This window comes from Copadichromis virginalis, linkage group LG20 (assembly GCF_057382275.1).
Source record: "Copadichromis virginalis isolate Kocher_CV1m ecotype Utaka linkage group LG20, C_Virginalis_male_GT1.1, whole genome shotgun sequence".
NCBI classification, from domain to species: Eukaryota; Metazoa; Chordata; class Actinopteri; order Cichliformes; family Cichlidae; genus Copadichromis; species Copadichromis virginalis.
In genome coordinates this window covers 12,807,471-12,832,784 of record NC_140637.1, presented here as the reverse complement: position 1 = coordinate 12,832,784, position 25,314 = coordinate 12,807,471, and the positions used below count along the sequence as shown (strand labels likewise).

Here is a 25,314-nt window from a genome sequence, read left to right as displayed (position 1 = left end):
CTTTTCTTAGGCAAAGTATGGCCCAAATTCATAAAATAGACTTTCTCATAGACACAGAGGTCTTTTTTAAATCACTGATAGAAGGAATGGAGGTTCTAGGTCCTTCCACAATGACTTCATCTTTCATTACCCAGATGAGGCGTGCAGGTTTTAGACTGTATGATTCTGGTAAGAAGGTGAAGGGCTGATTATGTTAAGCTGCCTGAGAAACTACAATCTGAGAAACTGTAAAGATTAGAACCATTTCTATTACCAGACTGGATGCTGACTTGCTTTTGGAGCCAGCTTCCAGAAGACACTGAAGGAATCACAGTTTTTGGGATTGAATCCTTGGCTTCACTTTCCTGCACCAGTGCAGGATAACTGATGGGTTTGTGTTGCAGGTTCTGGCTGAAGTTTGCTCAGATCTCCCTCCTCTCCCTGAGCGATACAAGAAGGCCTGTCAAAGTCTGGCAGTGGGTGAGCAACACAGAGGTAATGCATTATAAAATGCACACAAGTGCATTTTTGTATTCTGTTATGAAGTACCATCTCTTTCTACCTGTAGATGAGAACAAGCGTGTCTCCCGGCTATGAGGTTCGGGACCGGGGTTCCTCCGTGTCAGGACTCCAAGTGTCTCGGTTTGGCCGCCTCTTCCCTCGGCCCGCTCCTCCGTGCCCTAAAACTTCAGGCCAGCCTCACGGAGCTGCGAATTTCTGGAAACCGTATGTCTGACGACCTTCTCCCTGAGCTGATTGCCACAACGCTCACATGCCTCGTCTGCAGCTGCTGGACATTTCTGCCAACTGCATTACAGGGGACGGCCTGGAGAAGGCTGTAAATGCTTTAAAGGGACAGAGTGCACCTGCATTCCCGGTAAGGGCCTCAGCTAGCCAATAGTGGCAGCTCCAGGTTTACCATCTAACCTGTATTTAAGTACCTCTGGTCTTAATAACTACCTTAGATCTTAATAACAAGCTAACCTGATTCGTATCAATGATATCTGTCAGAGAGAATTGGCTCTCGTGATCATTTGCTTTTTCTGCTCGTTTCCACTCAAAGTGCCTGGAGGAGCTGGACCTCAGTATGAACCCACTGGGGGACGGCATGTCTGAGTCTCTGTCCTGTCTGCTGTCCTGCTGCCCTGTGCTAGCCAAGCGGTCTCTGCAGGCCTGCGGCCTCACTGCTCGTTTCCTTCAGCAGCATCGACTGCTGCTAGCCAGCGCGCTCACAGGTGACTCTAACAAGCAGCTGACTGAAGCCTTAAGCTTCACTGAACTCCCACCCATAAGCAAAACTGCAACTAACTTTACATCTTCTGAACGTTCAGGCACAGGCCATTTGAAAGCAGTGTGCCTGTCCCTCAATCCCCTAGGCTCCACCGGCTTTGAGCTGGTGTTAAAAAGACTGCCCCTCCACTGCCTCCCACACGTGGACCTGTCAGCTGTCTGCAGAGGGCCTGCTGATTACCCGGCACTGGAACACCTCGCCAAAGTCCTGTCACAGGTGTGCATGCAAAAATCATGCAATGTCATTTATTGTCGAAAGATATAATTGTGCAATCAGGTTAAGACTTTTGTGTTTTTGCAGGACGAGTGCTCTCTGACCCACCTCAGCCTGGCTGCAAATGGGCTGACAGACAGCAGTGTAGCTACCTTGGCGAGGTGTGCGTGTGTGAGAGTCAAGACCTGGACAGTTTGTCAGAGCTGGTCCAGGATATCCGTCTTTGCTCTCAGGCCCTCAACAAGCTGGACCGACAGACCTTGAAGCAGAGCTGGGACAGGACTCAGTCACACGGACACTTTCTCTGCCACCTCTACTTGAGGGTGGCAGGTGTGTTCATAATAAATAATTAATAATGAATTATTAATTTCATAATAATTCATAATAAAAGTGGTCATTTTTATAAACATTTTGTTTAATGAGGCTACACCAAAAAGAAACAAGATAAAAACAAAATAAAGTGACATGGCGTCCACCGACAGTCTGTGGATAGCTTGTGTTTTATGCATTTTTGTCTGCCTTATTTATACATGTAAAGCTCTGTATCTGTATAAAGAGTTTGTGTTAGTGTGTGAGAGGTTTTGTGTCACAATGGTCCTGTTTTGGAGGATTTGATTAAAAAAAACCAAACATAATTAAAGTAACCAACGATGCTATACGTTGACATCGTTCTTTCACTGTAAGACTCAGCAGGCTATGGTGAATAATCACAGCGATTTTCAGGTCTCTGAAGAAATCTATCTAGGAGCTATGACAGGGTAAAGACACCCTGCAATTTTAAATGTGTGGCGACATTTGAATGAGGCGCGTACCAGTAGAGGGAGCCAACGCACCACGAATGGTACACAGCCACAGATGCGCTAGAAAACTGAGAGAGGCCGACAGTGATCGCTTACTTTTTGTAAGGGGCTTGTTGAGATTAAATAGAACAAGTTACAAAGCATTAAAACATGTTAAAAACACAACAGCCTTATTAAACGCAGAGTAGTTTGGGCCCAGAAGTAGGATTGATCACGTCATCACTTAAAGACCGGATAGACACACGGTGGAGTTACTCATGTTTACTGTTGTTGCCACTTTCTAAATGTAGCAGGATGAATATTATATGTACTGGTTGATCCCACTTTTTTGAGGAGAAATAACTTTGCTCGTTATCAAATTATCAGTATCTCTGGAAACATTTAATACATTGTGATGGTTTAAATGCTCAGTCGTTTTCTCTTGTAGAATTCATATTCATAATAATATTTAGACAGCGGCACTATAGGTGTTGGCAGTTTTTGCAGTTTTACAAGCCCTCACGGTAAAAATATGGAATTAAATGTCACTAATGGGCTCTTCTCAAAAAAATCAGCGTCTGTGTCACACTGATTTTGATTAACTGACTTATTTTATTGTAATCAAACCTATTTTGATATTGTTGTCTTGTTTTTCCTTTAGCGAGGTGGTTTCCTTCCAATTGTAGCAGTACCAGTACGTCTGCCAGCTCCAGGTAGAGCTCCAGTGACCAGGAAGACCTCAGCATTCACCAATTCCTGCTGAATTACCGCAAACAGAAAGAACTGACAGAGGGCATTGGAATAGAGGATGATTATAACACTGAAGACCAAGGTAATAGGTCTGTCTAAGGGCCAGTGGAATATAAGCTATATGTTGTAGTGGTGATTATTTTAGATTAGGGCTGCCACGATTAGTCGACTAGTCACGATTACGTCGACTATCAAAATCGTCGACGACTGATTTAATAGTCGACGCCTCGTTTGAAGCATCACAAAAGACTCAGGAATAAGTAGTAGGATTTAAGAGTGTAATAACGGACTGAAATAGAAGATGGCAGCACTGTATGTACAAGGATGCCAGCTGCCGTTAAACCCCAAAGAAGAAGAAGCTATATCCCAGAATTCATAGCGCAGCGCAGCTCAGTTTACAACAATGGCGGCAGCTAGTTAGTTTTAATATTACTCTTATTATTCTTTCTGGGTCACAAAATAAACGATTAAAATATTTTCAGGCAAGAATGTAGCTGTGTAAACCTCAAATATTTGCTCAGTTTATCAAGACACCACACGTTTTCGGAGACGTCTGTTACCCACTAGTTCGATAGCTAACTGGGGGCAAGGCTCACTAGGGCTGTATCCCAATTCAGGGTCTGCAGCCAAAGTACGCAGCCTCAACGATCCTCAAGGGCCGCGTACTTAAAGACTGCTAAGGCCGGAAGTGCGAGGCTTGTGAAATGGGACGGTCTAGCCCAGGTTTCCTAGCAACCATGATACTAACAGCTGGAAACGTTTCATACAGCTTTGTTTGACAGAAATGAAGGAGAAAATCTTTTGTTCATTTGTTTGTTTGTTTCTACATGAGCTTTGATCATTCTCTGTAAGATTAAGCTCAGCTATTGAACGGCGTATATTTTAAAGTAAAGGCTTTAAAACCAAGTTAGTACAAACGTCACTAATGTCACATAACTTTGCCGACATGTGGCCAACAGTAATGTTTTAATGTTCTTCGTTATTAAACATTTGCACATAAATAAGTGACATAATATTCAGTACTTAAAGTTTACTCTTCGGGCGCCCCTCATCCGCTGTTTTTTTCGGCAAAATTATCCACACCCACCGCCGCGCTATGCATTCTGGGATATGTTGGGCCAACGAAGTCTACACCGCCACGTCCTTAAAATTCAGGGAAATGAAGGACGCATTTGAGGGCCGCATTTCGAGCAGCCTTCGAATTGGGACAGCCTTCGTCGCGTCGCGGTGACGTAATCGGCCTTAAAATGCGGCCTTTAAGGCTGCAGACCCTGAATTGGGATACAGCCTAGTAGTGATGTGCGATACCACTGATTTCCTTTCCGATCCAATACCAAGTAATATTCAGGGTGGTATCGACGATACTGATCCAATACCGATACTTTATACAAAAACGTATTTTATTTATTGTATCTCAAATTATAGCATCATAATGATTACAGGATATCAGATTACTTGTTCTTATCACTTAATAATGCAGAATTATCATGTAGAAATAAAAAAAACTGAAGTTGTGCGCTATTTGAACACCTTGCCTGCCTGCAGCACTAAAGGACTCCATGAGAGAGGTCTGTCTCGCCCTAGCAGCACCTGTCCCTCTCCTCCTCTTCAGTTCGTCTCAACATACGCGCCTCATATTCTGTGATATGATTTACTCTGAGGTGTTTGACAAGGTTAGTGATGTTGCCACAACCATACATGCCAACCCTCCCGATTTTTCCGGGAGAATCCCGGAGCCACCATTCTCCCAAATTTCCACCATATTGCAGAATTCATAGCACGGCCCAGCCAATTCCAGTTTCCAACAATGGCGGCAGCAACTTAGTTTTAATATTACTCTTATTTCTCTTTCTGGGTCGCAAAAAACAAAAACAAAACTTTTAACATATTTTCAGGTGAGAATGTAGCTGTGTAAACTTCAAATATCTGAGCCGATCGACACATCGTCTTCAAACCCCCGCGATCTTTCACCACTCGGGTTAAACATGATATATAAGTCACTTTGATAACTTAAAAATGTTATTGTTTGGCTTTTTCAGTGTTTTATTTGTTCGTGAGTAAATCGGTTTGGCTGAGATTAAAGTTATTAGATTAGATTAAATTAAATTTAACTTTATTAATCCCTCAGGAGGGTTCCTCCGGGGTTTTCACACAGCTGAATAAACATCAAACAGAAAACGAATTAAACAAAGTGTGAGACGGTCGAGAGTTTACGCCAGCGCCCGGTTATATTTTAGATAGCAAGGAGCAGACGGCAGTTTCACTCCACCGAGGGAACTCATGACGTACTACCCGGCTTTCTTTAGACCGCGAAGGGCGGGTCCTCAGGTGGAAGCAGCCTCTGAATTTCGACACCCCCGCTGTTTCCGGGCCGGCTAATAATAACGGTGTCATTTAACATATTTTATCCGATAAATAAACCCTGTAAAATGTATTTATCACCCCCCCAACAGCCCTTTTGAATGTCTCCCTAATTCTGAGGTCTCAAGGTTGGGAAAGTATAGCCACCACACCTCACTGTTGGAGCACTTTTTTGCCACATGTATTGCAAACCATGTCTCAGCTGTTTGTGGAGGTAAAATACGTCCGCACAATTACGCTCAGCCATTGTTGTGAGTGCGCGCGCCAAGGGGCTGCGAGACATTTATACAGCCGTATTTCGCACATGACTATGAAAGGCAGAAGAGGAAGTAGTTCCTTTGAATGTAGACAATCTGAATGTTATAGTTTCTTTCCACTGTGTTGCTGTTAATGATAAACTACAAATTTACCCTAAATTACTAAAAAATATCGATATTTTAATGTGAGAATCGATTCTAGAACATAAATGACTGGTATCGGAGGAATCGATATTTCAGGATTGATCCGCACATCACTACAGCCTAGAGCCTGTGAGAACACCGGACTCCTGCAAATCGTTTTCAAACCCTTTCGCTACTCAGGTTAAACATGATATATAAGTCACTTAGATAACTTAAACATGTTATTGTTTGGCTTTTTTTGATAATTTTATTTATTCCTGAGTAAATCGGTTTGGCTGAGATTAAAGTTATAGTTTTTACACAGCTGAATAAACGTCAAGCAGACAACTGATTATCAGAAGTGTGAGATGCTCGAGAATATACTCCAGTGTCCTGTTATATTTTAGATAGCAAGGAGCAGACGGCTGAGTTTATTAAACTTCACCGAAACAATCTGCAAATTTCATTAAAATTTAATAAACTATCATCTTGTCTTTATTTTTAGTTAGCACAGACCTTAAACACTTAAAGCTGTAAGCTAAAGATAGTTATATAAGAGCAGATGCTGCTGGTGCAATAAGCTGTACGTTTTACGTCCAATGGATGCATGATCTGATTAGTCGACTAATCGCAAAAATAATCGGTGACTAGTCGACTATCAAAATAATCGTTTGCGGCAGCCCTATTTTAGATTCAGAGTGTAGAGGAGATGGATCATTGTAATTAAGAGTCATAGAAATCTGAACCTCACTGCAAAACTGGCGGTCTAACTGTACATGTGCTCCATTGCAGAAGTCCCTCCCACTGAGTGTGAGGATGTTGAAGATACTGGTAGTCCTGATGTGAAAGCAGAGCTTCCCTCCCACCTCAGCATCACTAAGGATGTTATGGAGCGCTGCATTCATCTGCTGTCTGATCCCAGCCTCAGGCTCCGACTCAAGGTACTGTATCAGTAGTTTTATGTAGAGTCAACTGTTGGACTAATAACAAAAATAATCATTCTTGTGAAGGTAGGACCGCCAGCGTTGGTACAATTCATCCTGTCAGAACTGTGTGGAGGACTGTTCAGTGGTGTAATGCTCATCAAGGAAAAACATTCAGTCTGGTCCAGGAGTGAAACAGAAATAAGTCTGTGCTGAAGTCGTGCCTGCTCAGGAGTTTGGGCTCTCAATGAAGACCTCAGTAATTAGTTTCAGCTCACATATAATCAGGATCAAAACAGAGATAATTGTTAGGTGTGTTGTGTTTCTTTGTCCTTAGGTACTGGACGTGCTGGAGTTGTGCGTTCAGGTGCTGAATGACAGGGAAAATGAACTGCTGCCTGTGGCTCATCACTGCTGGCCAGCACTCCTGCAGAGACTCACAGCTGATGACCCATTAGCAGTCCTCAGAGCCTTCAGGGTAAGTAAAACAAACCTCTCTTTTCATTACGTGAGTCAAAATTATTCAAGTCGTCTTTAGTTTTAAACTCTTAGTAGTAGTGATGGGCAGATGAAGCTTCATGAAGCACTGAAGCTTTTCATCCAATTGGTTCACCCCAGTGCAAAGCTTCTTGAAGCTTCATTTGCTCTAGTAGGACACCTACTGGACGTAAAAATATTAGTTGGCATGAATTTGAAGAGTGTGGCCTTTTGCACACAGCCTGTAAATGTCAACAACTAAAGGAGTGTGTAAAACATCTATATTGTAGTGATGGCAGCATACTGTGTATATTTATACTGGCAGTATGGAAAATGATTATTTGGAAATGGTTAAAATGGAAATGATCATTTACTGTGAGGTGTGGTTGGGGTGTGGACAGTGGTTGTGCTTTTGTAACGTTGAGGTATGGACAGCTACACACTGAGGCTTTGAGCCTCAGTCCTGCCTGTTCACATTTTATTCTGTAAAAACTAAATTTTCACTGCTTTTATGACCTTTTTAGTGGGGAGAACATAGCTAGGATTTAATGATTTCACAAATCTTTTGAATCCTTTGTCCTCCACAATGCTAAATGGCTGGGAGTCCTCAATCACCATGCTAACCAGGTCTTCATCTATTGGAGATTGTTCTGCTGAGGAAAGACAATAAAGACAAAGCAGAAATATAAATATCACACACGTAACTTATAACAGTTGTATAATATTGTTATATCATTTAGTAACATTACTGCATGCTATATTATCATGACATTTGATGGCTCACCTGGTCTTGCTCCACAATCGGTGTTCCCCTTATTCTCATTCAAAGCTCTGTAGTGCCTAAGCATGGATGAGGTGTTGCTGTTATATCCCAGCTCCCTGGCACATAGCAAACACTTCACCTTGTACAAAAGTACAGACAGCTTAACATAAATTGTATTGCACCATCAGTATTATGAAAATACATCTTCTGTGGAAATTTACATACCTTGTTGGGAGGAATAAAATCAAAATGTTCCCACACAGCGGAGGACATCCTCCTCTTCTTAGCTGGCTCCATTCTCTCCTGACTTTCTCTCTAAACCTCCAAACTCTCACTAACCGCAACTCTCCATCAAACACCCACATTTTGAATGAAGTCTGAGGGGTTTATATCGCTGTCATAGCTCGCGGCAAAGTTCGAACCACTTCATGAACCAGTCACGTGGTACAGCCGGGCAGCGAGGCTTCGGACGTCATCATTTTCAGCTCTTCCCATAAATGAAGCAAGCCTCGATACGCGCATCGCGGAAACGCCCCCTCCATTACTCGACACAAGCTTCGAAGCCTCGATACAGAACGTCACATCACTACTTAGTAGTCAAAAAATGAAAGATGGTGCCCAACAACAGGCTTATTTCATTCAGAAATAGTTCTGTTATTTTCTTTTTTGGGTTGTAATGTGAAGACTCTTTAAACTAACATTTCTTCTATCAGCACAGAAAGATCACTGTGTGGATGCCTTCTTAGAGGCTGCTTTTCAAACTGTCTCAGAGAATCACAAAGTAGGACTTTGTGATAAATGAAGCTGATAGTTTTTTGTGATCTTTGGTGCAAGTGTCAGCTGATTCAACTTGTCGGTGTAAATTAGGCTACTCGTCAGCTCCTGTCATCAGCTGGAATATTTTTAAATTTGTTATTCATATTTTCATTGATGAACTGACAAATACAGACACATTAAGTCTGTAAACAGTCATTTATTCACTCAGAGCTGCTGCTGGGAAATTGTTTCATCAGCTTTTGGATATATACGAGTTTTGTAAATACTACAATTCATCCAGGAGTATACAACGGTAAAGTTTTATTGAATTTTGACAGCTTGCTGCTTTTGTACATTACATTTTTGTACATTACATGCCAGGTGCTGTTTGTGCTGGGTGAAAGATGTGGGGACTTTGTGAGGAGAACTGTACCTGGGCTCTGGCAATGATCAAAGCAGCCACAACATGGACAAATCAGAGCAAGACAACTATTCTTAGTATGACGCCTCACTTTATGGAGATTGGTGCAACAAGAAGCCCATTTATGTAAAACCACATTGAAGATAGATTACCTCTTATCTTATCTTATCTTATCTTATCAAAGCCTATTTGATTACACGGCTGTAACTTTCTTGTAGGAATAAACTTAATGGTTCTTCTTAAATGAATGAGTTATAGTCAGCTTTCTTCCTGTGATTGAGACAACAGCAATACAAGTTTGTGTCTGTACATTAGTACAGAGATGAAGACGTCTCTATACTAAGGTTAACAATTAGGTTGTTAGCCTGATTTGACATTAAAGCTGTGTGTGGGGAGATGCGTCGTCAGAAAAAGCCAAAAAAGTCAAAGAACTCATTGAAACTCTTTCACCACCAGGTGGCAGTCTTGTATAACAATGAAAATCAACCATTGGTATCATCGTCAGGGCATCTCGGTTTTATTATAAAAACCTTAAACTGTGAAACAGTTTGACATCCTAAATGCATGACGGTGATGTTATTACTAAAAATGCCTCTTCACTGTGGCAGCTCTGTCATTCAACATATGTTAACCATGACTTTGATGATACGGACCACAGCCAGCTGTGCCAGCAGGATGCTGCTCAGGTCCAAACTGCACACACAGCTACGACTGCAAGCAGCTCTTCTTATACCCAACTGAGAAACGTGATTGTTCAATCAGCGAATCATGAGGTGACAGCGAAGGAGGCCGTTTAATTGATAAGATCAGAGAAGTTGTTGTTGTTGTTTTTGTTTACTTTGTGCTCAACATACTCCCATTAGCATGTTGAAAATATTCAAGGCCTGCAGGCTTCTGCCATTACATTACCAATTATGCAATTATGAGCTGCTTGTGTAATTTTTGGTCACCTGCGCAGTGTATTAACACAACTGATCTGAAATCACAGAAAAACAAAAAATCCGAGTAGTAGTTAGTAGTACCACAGACACGTTTAGTGAATTATTTTCATAACTTGAAATGCAAATATAAATTGTAAATTTTGAAAACTTGTGCACAAACTTTGTAAACAATAAAGTTATATACAACTATTTATCTAAAAATGCAGCCAGTGCATGTAGTGGGGTTTTTTTGGACAACCATTAAAAAGTACTACGATAGCTAAAATGAGAGAACGATCAAGTGTCACAATAAGATGCCACACAAATTATTTGTGCCTGTAAAAAAATAAAAAAATAGTTTGTCCGCCACAAGACAGAAGAGAACTCCACAGGGTAGGGCTGCTCGATTATGGCAAAAATGATAATCACGATTATTTTCACTGAAATTGAGATCACGATTATTTGACGATATTTATTTAACCCTTTAAGACCTACTATAGAACCAAGTCCACCAGAGCTTATATTATTTTTTTACATGCTGTAGTGCCATTTGTGGGAGCATTTCAAGTTGCTATACATCAATACAACTGTTATAGCCCATATTTTAATAATATGTATGCATTAAGTGCATAGTAATTACATAAATTGCAAAAAAGTGCAATAAACTACAAAAAAAATTGAAAATCGCTTTTGTTTTGTTTACATATATTTCTACTTGGAGAAATTTAAGAGGTTTATCCCTCAAAACTTTAAATACAATAAAGTTGCAAAAAATAGTTTCCCACCACAGGAAATTTATTTTGAGTGTCTTCATAGTTTTATTTTGGAGATACAGCAATTTTTATATACTGCAGGAAAAACAAAAAACAATCCTATGATGCAAATTTGCAAAGAAAACAGCATGTGCATCATTTCACTGTGGGAAGTGTTACGAACAGCTGATAGGAACGGCAAAGCCTGTTTCTGGAATATTATGTTTTTGTTCCTGCAAGCGCTTTTTATACAATTTTTGCAAAGCTATATGTGGAACGAAACCGTGACCGAGGACAAGCTGATGGCATCAGATGTAAGTACAACTCCTCTGGTTTCATATGCAAAACAAATTATTGCGCTAGCTTACACGGTTCAGGTTCTACAGGGATTTAACAATAGTTACGCAAAACGGAGCGTGCTGCTCTGACCGGCTTTAAAGGGTTAACAATGACTTTAAAAAAATAATATAAAATAGTGTGCAACACCACTGAAGTTTTTTTTTAAACTCTCTTTTCAACCAACGGCAGTCACTCTCCAAATAACTTCTGCTTAGCTTTCCGAGCTTCCCTCGGGTCCTCTTAATCAGCGGTCTCCAACCTTTTTTGCGCCACGGACCGGTTTATGCCCGACAATATTTTCACGGACCGGCCTTTAAGGTGTCGTGGATAAATGAGGGAGGGGCTAATAATCGGCTCAGTCATTTTTAATGATCGTTGAAAGCCCAGATCGTAATCGTGATTAAAATTCGATTAATTGAGCAGCCCTACCACAGGGATCCAGTTTTCCATTTGGAGACAGTGTTTACATTGCAATCTGCTTTTGTGACATTCATTAGTACCCTCACCGACACTCAAAACAAAGCAACGAACACACAACACACTAACTATAAGCTCCACGCTAAACGTCACAAATCTTTCACATCTCAAAACTCTCTCTCGTTGCCATCACTCCCAAAACTTTCCCCTCTTCCTAAACAACCAAATCTCACGTGTTGCCATTTTTTTTATTGCTCAACATGGTACATTTTTCCACCAATAGGAAAGAGGTGGCTTTTTTTTTCTTTCTTTACTGTTTCAAGTAATAATTTTACACAGGTAAAACCATTACTTGAAAATGATTACAAACACTGATGTGAAGCTATTGGATGCCTGACAAAGGATAAATGGGGACAAAATACAACACGTGGAAATAAAGACAGAGCCTTTAATGGTAAAATAATGTCTTATCACATTATAATTAAAAATCAGAATAATCAAATAAGTACAGTTGAAGATCACATGAAGTTGTCTAAGGAGCTTTGAAAAGAAAGCAACTAGACTTTGAATAGTGGGTTAAAGACCCTCTTAAGTGACCATCCCCACTAGCGTTTAAATACACGGGACTCTGCACCATTTGGTCTTAGAAGAGAAGAAGCCTTCTGAACCAGGTGAAACATAGAGGAGTCCAGTTGTTGTTTTTTTCATGCTCTTAGACTACTGTGACCTGGATGACTGAGAACCTACACTGACATTACATGAAGCTGTTTGCTAATTACATAAATTTTAGTTTTAACCTTTAGGGCCCTACATGGTCAGGCTCCTCAGTATATGTCTGACCTGCTGAAACCTCATTCATCTTCCCGAGCTCTAAGGTCATCAGGTCAGAGTCTGCTAGCTCGTGGTGATCGGGCCTTTCAGGCAGTGGCACCACGGTTGTGGAATTCTCTTCCACTGTTTTTACACTGCACTGACTCCATTGTTTCTTTTAAAAAGCAGCTAAAGACATTTTTATATACACAAGTTGTCAACTAATTAGTTGTTTTTATGTTGTTTTACATTGTTATTTCTTATATTTTCATTCTTATTCATTTTCATTCTCTGTATTGTGAATCACTTTGTGATTTTTATCTGTGAAGCGTGCTATATAAATAGATTTTACTTTACTTTTACTTACTTACTTTGCCTTTGTACATAAAAAAACAAACAAACATCCAAACTCTTGCTAACGATAACCATCTTAGCTCTTATCTCCTCGCTTTCAATTTTTGACAATTGTTTTGCTTACACCGAAGTGTTGTATGTAATATAGAATATATACAATACCAGTTATTGAACATGAACTGTTGTGCACATCAATTCATGACACAACAGAATGACAGCAGGAAGCCACATACCAGTTACAATACCAGTTACAATACCAGTTATTGAACATTACAGAGTAATAAAATCCAGCCTCCAATAAACAGATTATCACAGTATGTTGCTTTAATACCTAATACTCCTCTAAACCTGGCTTGTTAGGACATGTCTTCCATCACCCTAACAATGATTATGTGTAATATGACAGAGGGCTGTCATACAGTCCAGTACAGCGATCAAGAAAGGTAACAAATATGTAGTGTTGTCTCCCTCTAGTGGCAGGAAATAAGTCTTAAAATAGCATGTGCCAAGACCTTTTTGTTTTTTTCCTCTTAGTCTTCATAGGATTAGTTTGCAAGTTCACTGTTTAAGTTTTTATTGTGAAAATGAGATAAATGTTGAAAAATAGTGGCAAATAAAAACTAGTCCCTTTGGCTAAAATAACATCAGTTGGTTGGTGCACAGCAAGAAAAAAAAAAAGGTGTGTGTGTGCAGGGGTGTAAGGCCCAGGGGCCAAGTAAGGACTAATCCGGCCCAAAGGAAAATGTGAGGGAGAACACAAATGTTGGACATTTAACTGTGTTTTATAAGTTTTGCATTTTCCTCTGCTGATAAAGACCTTCCTCACAGCTATTTAAATTATACCAAAGTAATAAATAAATGATTAAATGATAGAAATCTTCCTGTTATTTCACAACTATAGAAATTTCAGATTTTACAGTGATTAAAAGCTTTCTCTTTTTTAATTATAATGAGATATCTCTACCACATCAAGGCACAAGCAATAGAAAAAGCCTTGTTAAAGGGATACCTGAACTTTTACACGTGTATTTCCTACACTTTGTGCCCCCAAAACGACTTCAAATTATCTGTGCACAAGTAGTACACAAGAGCATTGATACATTTGATTTTTAATATTCTTTTATTGTCCGCAACTCATAAACTATACTAAAACATAATGACAGCATAACCTTTTTGTCAGTTTGTGCTCATGTAAATGTGTTCATATACATTCAAGTGGCTTCAAAGTGCTTTCTTCAAACATGACACCTGACATACAAAAAAGTGAAACAATATTTGCACATTTAACAATATCCAGACCACTGCTGTGCTTGTTTTGGCTCAGCCAAACAGTTAAGGTGTGCTTTACATCCATGTCTGTCCACTCATGATATACTATACATATGTAGTTAGTTATGGCTAAAAACTCTCCTTTGATTACTGACTTGCATTCGCTTCATCAATGAATCAGAGTGAACATTTGTCCTAGATTAACACTGTAGGGTCTTTACCTTACAATATGACGTGCCTTGATAAAAGATTTGTTGACAGTGGTGCTATATGAATAAAACTGAACACATCTAAAAGTCTTCCGGAAATTTGGCTTTATTAGAACAGGATGGATTGATGACCACAGCCCTCTCAGCACAGGGCTGACAGGACTTTTCCCCATATAGTAAATAAAACACAAAATAGATTAAGACAGAATACTATACCAAACTTAAAGATAAAAGGGCATTAATTGTTTTATCAGCTCTTGCTTTTCAAAGACAATGAGGAGCAAAGTACAGTTAGAAGTGTTTGTTCTGATGGAGACTTTTAAACTGTAAACAGCGGCTAAGTGAACAAGAATCTGTGTCCACGAATCCTGGGCAGTGACAACACTTAAACACCATCGTCCAAAATCCTCAGTGCAACCCCTTATCAAAAAGTTTGACATATTTTACAACCATTAAATGTTAGAGAAGCCTCTGAAAAAGAGGTCACAGTTACTACCTGAGCAAAAACCTCTGCTTATGCTCACAGACCCTAAATCGTAACAAATAAGACAATAACAACAACACGAGTGATGACAAAGTGACACCAAAGGTTGGTGAAGAGCAAGCATGAAGTGAGACATTGTGTGCACACTTTCTCTTTTAAAAAGTATAATGCTAACTCTTTTTGGAGCTGGGTAGGTATACTACTGTATATGCTGAATTTACCAAACATGCTCAGCTGCTGGAAATTGATAAGCAAAGTGAGAGTGAAGACGAGGTGAAACCAAAACAATTAGCTGAAAGAATCTAAAATGTCCTCTGGGTTGTTCAACATTTAGAACAACTCCCTAAAATGTTTAGATCACAGATTCTGTGGGTTTAAGATTTGTGATCATTTCTGTGAGGAAAACAGAAGAAAAATGTTTCCCGTGTGAGCTTGGCTACTATTGCCGTGCGAATTGTGAAGACTGTTATTTTTAGATAAACAGTCAAAGTGTCCCAGTGGAGGAAAGCATAGCTGTGACATGTAACATTTTAAAGCTTGTCTTTATTTATTTTTAAGACTGTACATGCCACATTAAAGACCCATGTATTTTGAACATGCGTGTGCCATGTGTGTGCATTCAACCTTTGCGTTTGATAACATTCTCCCATTTCTGTTGTCGGAAATATTTATGGTAAGTCCTCATTTGAGCATGAAGCTCAGACGGACAAGGTACGGCACGTTTTTCTCTTTCTAAACACAGGATCTGGGAGGCCTCCCCGTGCACGCATGATCTGCCTCTCCCCTATACCCTGCCCCAATTTATATGTTTATATTTAGGCCTGATATTAATTTCCATCACCACCATAGCTTGGAGTTATTTATTTTTAGACAGCAAGGAGCAGCTTGAAGTGAGCTGTGATATGTAAATTGTTGTGATCCATTACAGGTGTCTCAGCGCCCACACACGGGACACATGGTCTGATGTTTAGAGAGAAGAAGATGAAAAGGGTTCAGCCAGTTTGGCAGAAATCTGTGCACACGAGTGTTTATGGAAGCTAAATTTGATAACAATGTATCAGAGCTGGAGGTAATTCAAGTTTTGATATAAATATTTCTTGTCACCACACCAGACTGCAAAGCAAGTTTAGCACAGCCAAGGGTTTTCTTTCTTTTTTTCTTTTTTTGTTAGCTGGGATAAACCCCAGTCAGAGCTTCATGAAGACAGTTTTAGCAATTTGATCCATTCTTTGCATAAAGTGGAAAAACCAAGTGCCACCTTCAGTCAAGAGCAGGGGTGGGAATTTAATTTACCCCAAAGGGAAACTGGGACTGTTGTGGAGGGGCACACCGATAAGCTAAACTCAATTCTGCTAAATACTAATTTTATATCTTTCTAAAACTGCTACCGGTAAAAAAACACCCAGCACGCCCCTGCGGGCGGTTTATCCTTCAAGCTCGGGTCCTCTACCAGAGGCCTGGGAGCTTGAGGGTCCTGCGCAGTATCTTAGCTGTTCCCAGGACTGCGCTCTTCTGGACAGAGATCTCCGATGTTATTCCCGGGATCTGCTGGAGCCACTCGCCTAGCTTGGGAGTCACCGCACCTAGTGCTCCGATTACCACGGGGACCACCGTTACCTTCACCCTCCACATCCTCTCGAGCTCTTCTCTGAGCCCTTGGTATTTCTCCAGCTTCTCGTGTTCCTTCTTCCTGATATTGCTGTCATTCGGAACCGCTACATCGATCACTACGGCCGTCTTCTTCTGTTTGTCTACCACCACTATGTCCGGTTGGTTAGCCACCACCATTTTGTCCGTCTGTATCTGGAAGTCCCACAGGATCTTAGCTCGGTCATTCTCCACCACCCTTGGGGGCATCTCCCATTTTGACCTCGGGACTTCCAGATTATACTCGGCACAGATGTTCCTGTACACTATGCCGGCCACTTGGTTATGGCGTTCCATGTATGCCTTGCCTGCTAGCATCTTGCACCCTGCTGTTATGTGCTGGATTGTCTCTGGGGCATCTTTACACAGCCTGCACCTGGGGTCTTGCCTGGTGTGATAGACCCCAGCCTCTATGGATCTTGTACTCAGAGCTTGTTCTTGTGCTGCCATGATTAGTGCCTCTGTGCTGTCTTTCAGTCCAGCTTTGTCCAGCCACTGGTAGGATTTCTGGATATCAGCCACCTCCTCTGTCTGCCGGTGGTACATACCGTGCAGGGGCCTGTCCTTCCATGATGGTTCCTCGTCTCCCTCCTCTTTCTTGGGTTTCTGCTGCCTGAGGTATTCACTGAGCACTCGGTCAGTTGGGGCCATCTTCCCAATGTATTCTTGGATGTTCGTTGTCTCATCCTGGACTGTGGTGCTGACACTCACCAGTCCCCGGCCCCCTTCCTTGCGCTTAGCGTACAGCCTCAGGGTGCTGGACTTGGGGTGAAACCCTCCATGCATGGTAAGGAGCTTTCTTGTCTTTATGTCAGTGGCTTCTATTTCCTCCTTTGGCCAGCCTATTACCCCAGCAGGGTATCTGATCACGGGCAGGGCGTACGTGTTGATGGCCCGGATCTTGTTCTTACCATTCAGCTGACTCCTCAGGACTTGCCTGACCCTCTGCAGGTACTTGGTGGTTGCAGCTTTTCTAGCGGCCTCTTCATGGTTCCCATTCGCCTGCGGGATCCCCAGGTACTTGTACCTGTCCTCTATGTCTGCAATGTTGCCTTCTGGTAGTTCAATCCCCTCAGTTCTGACTACCTTCCCTCTCTTTGTTACCATCCGACTACACTTCTCCAGTCCGAACGACATTCCAATGTCATTGCTGTATAGCCTGGTAGTGTGGATCAGTGAATCGATGTCTCGTTCACTCTTGGCATACAGCTTGATGTCATCCATGTACAGGAGGTGGCTGAAAACTGCTCCGTTCCGTAGTCGGTATCCGTAGCCAGTCTTGTTAATGATCTCACTGAGGGGGTTCAGGCCTATGCAGAACAGCAGTGGGGACAGAGCATCTCCTTGGTAGATCCCGCACTTGATGGTGACTTGTGCTATGGGCTTGGAGTTGGCCTCTAGTGTTGTACGCCACATCCCCATTGAGTTCCTGATGAAGGCTCTTAGGGTCCCATTGATCTTGTACAATTCTAAGCATTCCAGTATCCAGCTGTGGGGCATTGAGTCATAGGCCTTCTTGTAATCAATCCAGGCAGTGCACAGGTTGGTCAGTCTGGTCTTGCAGTCTCGGCTGATTGTTCTGTCTACCAGTAGCTGGTGTTTTGCGCCTCTGGTATTCTTGCCAATCCCTTTCTGTGTCCCGCTCATGTATTGACCCATGTGCCTGTTCATCTTAGCCGATATGATGCCTGACAGGAGCTTCCATGTAGTAGGGGAGAGCGGGGTAAGTTGTCACACGGGTAAGTTGTCACACGGGTAAGTTGTCACACGGGTAAGTTGTCACACTGTTCATAACTCCAACACTAGAGGCTCTATCTCAAAAATGAAATAGCCACTTTGTGTGACTTCTTCTTCTATAGTCAACCTCCTGTTCACATGTGGTCAAGACTGCTCTAATCTGAGGTGAGCACATCTTTTTTATTTTTTTGACCTAAAAGGAAAAATAAATCACTTTAAATTTTCGTCAGTACAACTTTGTTAGGTATAGATGTTACAAATTATTATTTTACACAAAATAGAGGAGACATTAACGTGTCTTTTGATACTTCAGCTGATGTGCTATGTTGAGCTAACCCTGACATTTAGCCAAAATTAGCATAAATGTCAGTTTGGGGCAAGTTGTCTCATTAACTTTGGGGCAAGTCGTCACATGTGACAACTTGCCCCAGTACAAATAAATGCTCCAAAAAATTGATATTGTAATTCATTTGTATTTGTAATAAGGTTTTTGAAGAAAGGAAGGAGAGGCAGGAATTAAGGAAGGAAGGAAGAAAGTAAGATGGTTCGAAATTATCAACGAAAGACAGAGCGTGGCAGAACACCACCTGACATTATGTTAAAGGCAGTCAGGCAGGTAAAGATGCAGAACAAATCAATCAGAAGTACAGCAAAGGATTTTGACATAAATTACCGTACTCTAACTCGGTATTGTCAAAAGATTACCAGAGAAGAAATTGAAAGTCAGACAGCCATGCCAACAACAATGGTTGGTTATACAACGCCAAGGAAGATTTTTTCCCCTGATTTGGAAAAGCAGCTTGTTGAATATATTACTTGGTCAGCTGACATTTATTTTGGTCTGTCACCAAGTGAGGTCAGAAAGCTTGCCTACCAGTTTGCTGTGGCACACGAACTGAAGTTTGTGCCTTTGTGGGCAGAAAAAGAAAAGGCCAGCAAAGAGTGGTTTACAGGCTTTTTAAAGCAGCATACAACATTGTCACTGAGAAAGCCAGAAGCAACTAGCCTTGCCAGGGCAAGTAGCTTCAACAGAGAGAATGTCAATGCTTTCTTTGACAACTTAGAGAAAGTGTTATGCAAATATGAGTTTGGACCAGGAGACATTTGGAATGTTGATGAAACTGGGGTCACCACTGTACATAAACCAGACAAAGTGTTGGCCAGACGTGGATTCAAACAAGTAGGGTCATTGACCTCTGCTGAAAGGGGAACCCTTGTCACACTGGCCTGTGCTGTCTCAGCCATAGGGAATAGTTTACCTCCATACTTTATTTTCCCACGTGTCCACTTCCGTGACCATTTCCTGATCAACGGGCCACCCGGCAGCAAAGGAGGGGCAAATTCCTCTGGATGGATGAAAGACACACACTTTGTTGACTTCCTGCAACATTTCAATGAACATACAAAGTGTTCAAAGGAGAAGCCCTGTTTACTCCTTTTGGACAACCACGAGTCTCATCTGTCCATTGATGGACTCAATTATGCCAAAGCAAATGGCATAATCATGCTGTCATTCCCACCGCACTGCTCACATCGGCTCCAACCATTAGACAGGTCTGTCTACGGGCCACTAAAGAGGCACATCAACAGCACGTGTGATGCCTGGATGAGGAACAACCCTGGGAAGACAATGTCTATTTATGACATTCCTGGGATTGTGGCAATTGCATATCCTCTGGCTGCAACCCCATTGAACATTCAGGCTGGTTTTAGGGTGGCTGGGATTCAACCTTACAACAGAAATGTATTTCTGGAAGCCGAGTTTGCACCATCCTACATCACAGATCGCCCTATTCCGGACCCTGCCCTGCCAGGCTCCAGCACCAACTCTGCACTGCCAGGCCCCAGCACCAACTCTGACCTGCCAGGCCCCAGCACTACCTCTGCACTGCCAGGCCCCAGCACTACCTCTGCACTGCCAGGCCCCAGCACCAACTCTGCACTGCTAGGCCCCAGCACCAACTCTGAACTGCCAAGCTCCAGCACCATCTCTATCACGAGCTCACCCTTACCCAGCACTGCAATTACTGACAGCGGACTACCAACTCCAGAGGACATCCGGCCATATCCAAAAGCTGGCCGCCGAAAACCATCCAGCAAAGGAAGAAAACAACGCAAATCAGCAATTCTAACCGACACGCCAGTGAAGCAGCAACTAGAAAAAGAAAAGAATAAGGCTGAATCTAGCAAAAAGCTGTTTCAAAAGAGAGGGACGCGAGGGGGGGAAACATCTGGACCTATGAAGAACAACGCAGCTAAAAGAAGAAAAATAATTCAAGAGTCATCATCAGATGATGAAGAGTGCTTCTGCCTTGTCTGTGTGGAGCCATTTTCAAACAGTTGTCCAAAAGAGACCTGGGTAAAATGCGTAAAATGCAACTAATGGGCCCATGATGCTTGCACCTCAGGCCAGGCAATTTATGTGTGCCAGAATTGTGACTCTGAAGTTGAGTCTGATTAATCAGAAATAGGGCATCTGTTTTGTTCAGAGGATAAACATGTTAAGTAAAGCAAGTTATTTGCAGCATTCCATTCATTTATGATGGATTTATGTGCAAGCCAGAGAACATTTGAGTTTAAAGTTCAAACTAAAGTTTTCTTTCTACTTAATGTTTTGATTAAAATGTGTATTGGATTGAAATAATTGTTTTTTTTCCAAATTCTCTTGGCATAATTGTTCAAATTTCCAGTTTTGGTTTGAATTTAACAATTAAAATCAATAATCACAATTAAGTATTTGTGTTCTTATTTTAAGATAATCTAGTGTGACAACTTACCTGCCGATGGGGCAAATTGTCACAAGTACACATTCTCCATTCAACAGTCTACAACTCCGTAATGAGATAAGATATGAAAATGTAATGAATACATCATATGTGCCCGAGACTTCCTTCTTTCATTTGGTGAAACATTTATTACGTTGTGATGTATGGTGCTCAGTAAGAGTTAGTCAGTGTGAAAAGTGTGACAACTTACCCCGCTCTCCCCTACTGAGGCAGGTTATTGGTTGGTAGTTGGAGGGGACCGGTCCCTTCTTGGGGTCCTTGGGGATCAGGACCATCCGACCTTCGGTTAGCCATTCCGGGTGTCTCTCGTTAACTAGCAGCTGGTTCATTTGTGCTGCCAGACGCTCGTGGAGTGCAGTCAGCTTCTTTAGCCAGTAGGCGTGAACCATGTCGGGCCCTGGTGCTGTCCAACTCTTCATACTGGAGACCCTTTCTTGGATATCTGCCACTGTGATGGTTACTGGACCCTGTTCAGGGAGGTCGCTGTGGTCTGCCCTCAGATCCACTAGCCACTGAGCATTGCCGTTATGGGTTGCGTCCTTCTCCCATATGCTCTTCCAGTATTGCTCTGTCTCCAGCCTTGGTGGTGCTGTTCTCTTATTATTATTGTTCCCTTGCCACTGAGAGTACACCTTTGCTGGTTCTGTGGAGAACAGCTGGTTTATTCTCCTGCCTTCTATCTCTCTGGTGTACCTCCTCAAGCGGCTGGCCAAGGCTATGAGTCTTTGCTTGGCAGTTTCCAAGGCCTCAGGTATGGACAGCTTGCTGTATTTCTTATGCACCTTCTTTGTCGCACCTTTCTGCAACTCCGTTAGTTGGCTAACCTCCCTCCGTGCTACTTTGATCTTGCCCTCCAGCCTCCTTCTCCATGGAGGGTACTGCCCCTTGTGGCTGTTCAACTTGTAGCCAAGCATCTCACTGATCACTGCTGCCGTATTGTAGATTAGCTTGTTAGATATATATATATATATATATATATATATATATATATATATATATATATATATATAGCACTTTTCTATCTGGGGACTCAAAGCGCTTCGCACAACTTGTCTCATTCTCTGTTCTTTCGATCTAACATGCACACCCATTCATACTCGGATGCATCCCAGAGCAACTTGACTTTAGCATCTTGCACAAACGGGAGGGATCTAACCACCAACCTTCCAATTAGCAGATGACCTGCTGTATATTTAATCATCATCCCATCATCCCCCCTCAAAATGCCCATTTTTACAAAATTTAAAAGACTTTATAAAAAAGTGATTTTGCTATTTTTCTTGCTGTTTAATGACTTCATGTACAGTTTTCCACCTTTTCCTTGTTCAGTGTGCGAAATCTAGTCTTTAACTAGATATTGAACCTGAGCTTTGAAAGTCAGTTTTTGTGCAAAGTTCGGTTGATGTTAACTGTATTATTTACACATATAAAAAGCCATTGTTAATTTAGTAATGTAGACCTGGATGTTGAAAAGACTGTGAGTTCAAAAAGTTCTGTTTACACTGTAATATTCATACTGATTTTCCTAAATCTTGCATCAAGCATTTGCCATAAATACAATAATACTTAAGAGACATTTTCAAACAATAAAAACTCGAGTGAAATGGGCAAACCTGCTCTGGAAACTAACTAAAATAAAATGGAATTAAAAAGAGAAAAGTTAAAAAAAAAAAACCTAATAAGAGAATACAAAACTATAATAACTTTGATATGTACTTAACTCCAGTAACAGACCATTCTCTGGTGTTATCTGAACTGCAAAGTTGATTAATTGTCGGTATTGCAATTGAAGCTCTGTGTTTCTGGCTGTGCCATCGATCCCTTTTGTTACAGGTTGTCCAGAGACGGGCACATTTTTGAAGACTTCTTTTTTCTTAGGACACATTAGCGAGGTAGTGTCGACCAAGCCCTCATTGCTAAACTCCCCATCAGAGAGTGGCTTACTGCTTTTTGTGATTTAGTGGGAAATTACAAAGCAGGCCTTGAATGCTCCATCCCTGGGTGTGTAAAGCTGGGTAAACAGTTGTTCTTGTCAGATGGGCATTTGAATCTCATCAGTCAGGTTCATGTTTTTTTCTGTAAGTTGAGTCTTCTAATAGTGATTTAAATCATGCTCCTTAAACGCAGCAAGCTGCTCTTCATTAAATAAATACTCAGGAGTGCAAATCTTGTTAAAAAACCATACATTCAGAAGAGAAACTTTTGTGGTTGTTACATTCTCTTTAACTAACCAGACCAAAACAGCACAGAACCACATCATCAACTTTTTTATATTTACAGTTGCTTTAATTTCTGTATGATCTGTGTAATACTGAATAATATTCTTGTAGCTACAGAGCAGCAGATATGTCCATCCTACACTGATGATCTTGACAAGCATGAAGAGGCTATGACTGAGGAGGATAGTCTTAACAGAGTCATTTAAATTAAGTCATTTAAATGATTTATATGTATTTAATTTTAAATCATATCAAAGGATTCAGATCATGTCTTCATAATGGCTGGTAGCCTTATTTATTTGAGCCTACCAGGACAAATAACTTATATTGTGCATCACAAAGATGAATTGTAGACTAATTTGTTATAAATTGTTTGGTTTTTTTTTAAATCCACTGTGGAAAAGGTGGACTGGGTTTGACAATGTCTGCAATCTGATACAACTGCAACTAGATAGTAATACGGAGACGTGTCTTTCTCTCACTGCAGCTGGACAATGTCCATGACGTTTCTGCTCAGATGTTTTTTTGTTAGTTAGTAATAATTATTTTGTTTTATTTTGTCCAGTTGCTTTCTTTTTTCAAGTTAATACAACCAAGCCGTTTGATGGAAGTGAAAATGATCAACCTAGGTGAATTCAAAGACACCTTTGTGCTGATATTTGGTACTCAGTAGTTTGTATGACCCCACGTGCTTGTATGCGTGCCTGATATCGGGGCATTCTCCTAATGAGATGTCTCCTGGGGGATTTCCCCCCAGATCTGGATCAGGGCTTTGATAGTGTGAGATGTGATCTGGGGATTTCAGATGGACCAAAACATCATCTCCTAGAGGTGTTCTGTTGAATTTTAGGTAGCATGGGGGCCAGTCAATGGTATCAATCCTTCATCCTCCAGGAAATGTCTGCATACTCCTGCTGCATGAGCCCGGGCATTGCTGTGGACCTTCTCCAGATCCTTTATCATTTGTTACATGTGCTCAGGGTGAACCTCCTCTCATCTGTGAAAACCACAGGGCACCAGTGGTGGATCTTTCAATTTTGGTATTCTGTGGTATTCTGATCCTAAAGTGAAGGGGGAAAAAAAGAAAATGCGAGGAGAGAAAAAAAAAAAGGCCTCTACTTTAAAAGCAGATGGGGATTGTCTCATTGTTGCCCTTCTAGTGTAGCTGCCGTTAATTTAATTAACAGCAGAGCAACAGAAACAGATAAAAAAAAAAACCCCTCTGCTACTTAACTCAGCATATCAATATCCCAGACGTTTAATTGACTTCATCCTATACTCTGATTAAAAACTGTTTTAGCAGTATTTATTCACTAGAACAAAAATCTGTGGCAAAAAGAGCACTTTGATGCTGAGCAGTGGTGTGTGCACAAGAGAAATGACATCATTTATTATCAGGAAAATAGAGGTTTCTCTTCTAACTGTGGACTTGACTTATAACTTATGGGGCAGGGATAGCTCAGTAGGTAAAGTGGTCGCCCCATGATCGGAAGGTCGGCGGTTCGAATCCACTTAACGGCTACCCTGAGGTACCCCTGAGCAAGGTACCGTCCCTACACACTGCTCCCCGGGCGCCTGCTTAGTGGGCTGCCCACTGCTTCACTGAGTGAATGGGTCAAATGCAGAGAAAAACAAGTAATTTCCCCATGGGGATCAATAAAGTATCCATTATTATTATTAACTCAGTGGGGAGAGTTTGAGAATTTCCAGCTCTGTGTCCTAACTGCGAGTGTCAAAGAAATGCATCATGAACCGGGTGTTTTCATCAGAGGGAAGCATCTTTCCTATGAAATGCAAAATGCTAACAATAGACTCTTCTCTTGTCAGGGTGTGGCTGTGGGCCATGCTGTACTGGAGGCTGACCCAGAAATTTGGAGAGCTAAAGCCCACGTTGGATCTGGACCAGTGCATGCTGAAGCACAGTGGATGAAAGTAACAAAATGTCCCACAGGCCTGCCTCTGATTCACAGTACTCATTCTTTCCTTAATGCTGTGATTAGACCTCAGTGCTGACTGAATGCCAGCTCCTTCCTCCCTCCAGGTCTGTGTTTAGTAACTACAGCTAAGGCATTGCCAGTAAAATAAAACAGTATTGTTTCCAAAACAAGAACCTTCTGTCTTCATTCTTTTAGGATTGTAAGGAAATGTATCAACTCTTTATACAAGAGATCATTATTTATTTATTTTTGCATTTACTACATATGGAAAATAATGGTGCCTCATTGGTGGCCAAGTGTTGTGGTAATAGACTACCATGTTCATTGTATTTCATGTAATT

General features: G+C 41.4%; 1 protein-coding gene, 1 long non-coding RNA gene and 1 pseudogene across 2 annotated transcripts; all 3 read left to right on the top strand.

Annotated features, from left to right (window-relative positions):
• The first annotated feature begins 159 nt into the window (after positions 1–159).
• On the top strand, positions 160–1,271 carry LOC146684446 (tonsoku-like protein; annotated as a pseudogene).
• Positions 1,272–1,278: 7 nt separating this feature from the next.
• LOC146684445 (uncharacterized) lies at positions 1,279–2,060 on the top strand. The gene is made up of 2 exons (XR_014917061.1): positions 1,279–1,486; positions 1,571–2,060. It is a non-coding gene; the product is annotated as an uncharacterized LOC146684445 (long non-coding RNA).
• An 869-nt stretch (positions 2,061–2,929) lies between these two features.
• LOC146684444 (TELO2-interacting protein 1 homolog) lies at positions 2,930–25,108 on the top strand. The gene is made up of 4 exons (XM_085443125.1): positions 2,930–3,094; positions 6,546–6,694; positions 7,014–7,154; positions 24,864–25,108. The coding sequence occupies exons 2-4, from the start codon at positions 6,641–6,643 to the stop codon at positions 25,047–25,049; spliced, it is 381 nt and encodes a 126-aa protein (XP_085299251.1). The 5' UTR covers positions 2,930–3,094; positions 6,546–6,640; the 3' UTR covers positions 25,050–25,108.
• Positions 25,109–25,314: the final 206 nt, after the last annotated feature.

What these genes read in the sequence shown, in the direction of transcription:
- LOC146684444 (XM_085443125.1), top strand. Translation starts at nt 6,641, where the DNA reads ATGGAGCGCTGCATTCATCTGCTGTCTGATCCCAGCCTCAGGCTCCGA. An exon ending in GCCTCAGGCTCCGACTCAAG is followed by an intron (nt 6,695 to 7,013) that starts GTACTGTATCAG and finishes CTTTGTCCTTAG; the next exon opens with GTACTGGACGTGCTGGAGTT. An exon ending in CAGTCCTCAGAGCCTTCAGG is followed by an intron (nt 7,155 to 24,863) that starts GTAAGTAAAACA and finishes TTCTCTTGTCAG; the next exon opens with GGTGTGGCTGTGGGCCATGC.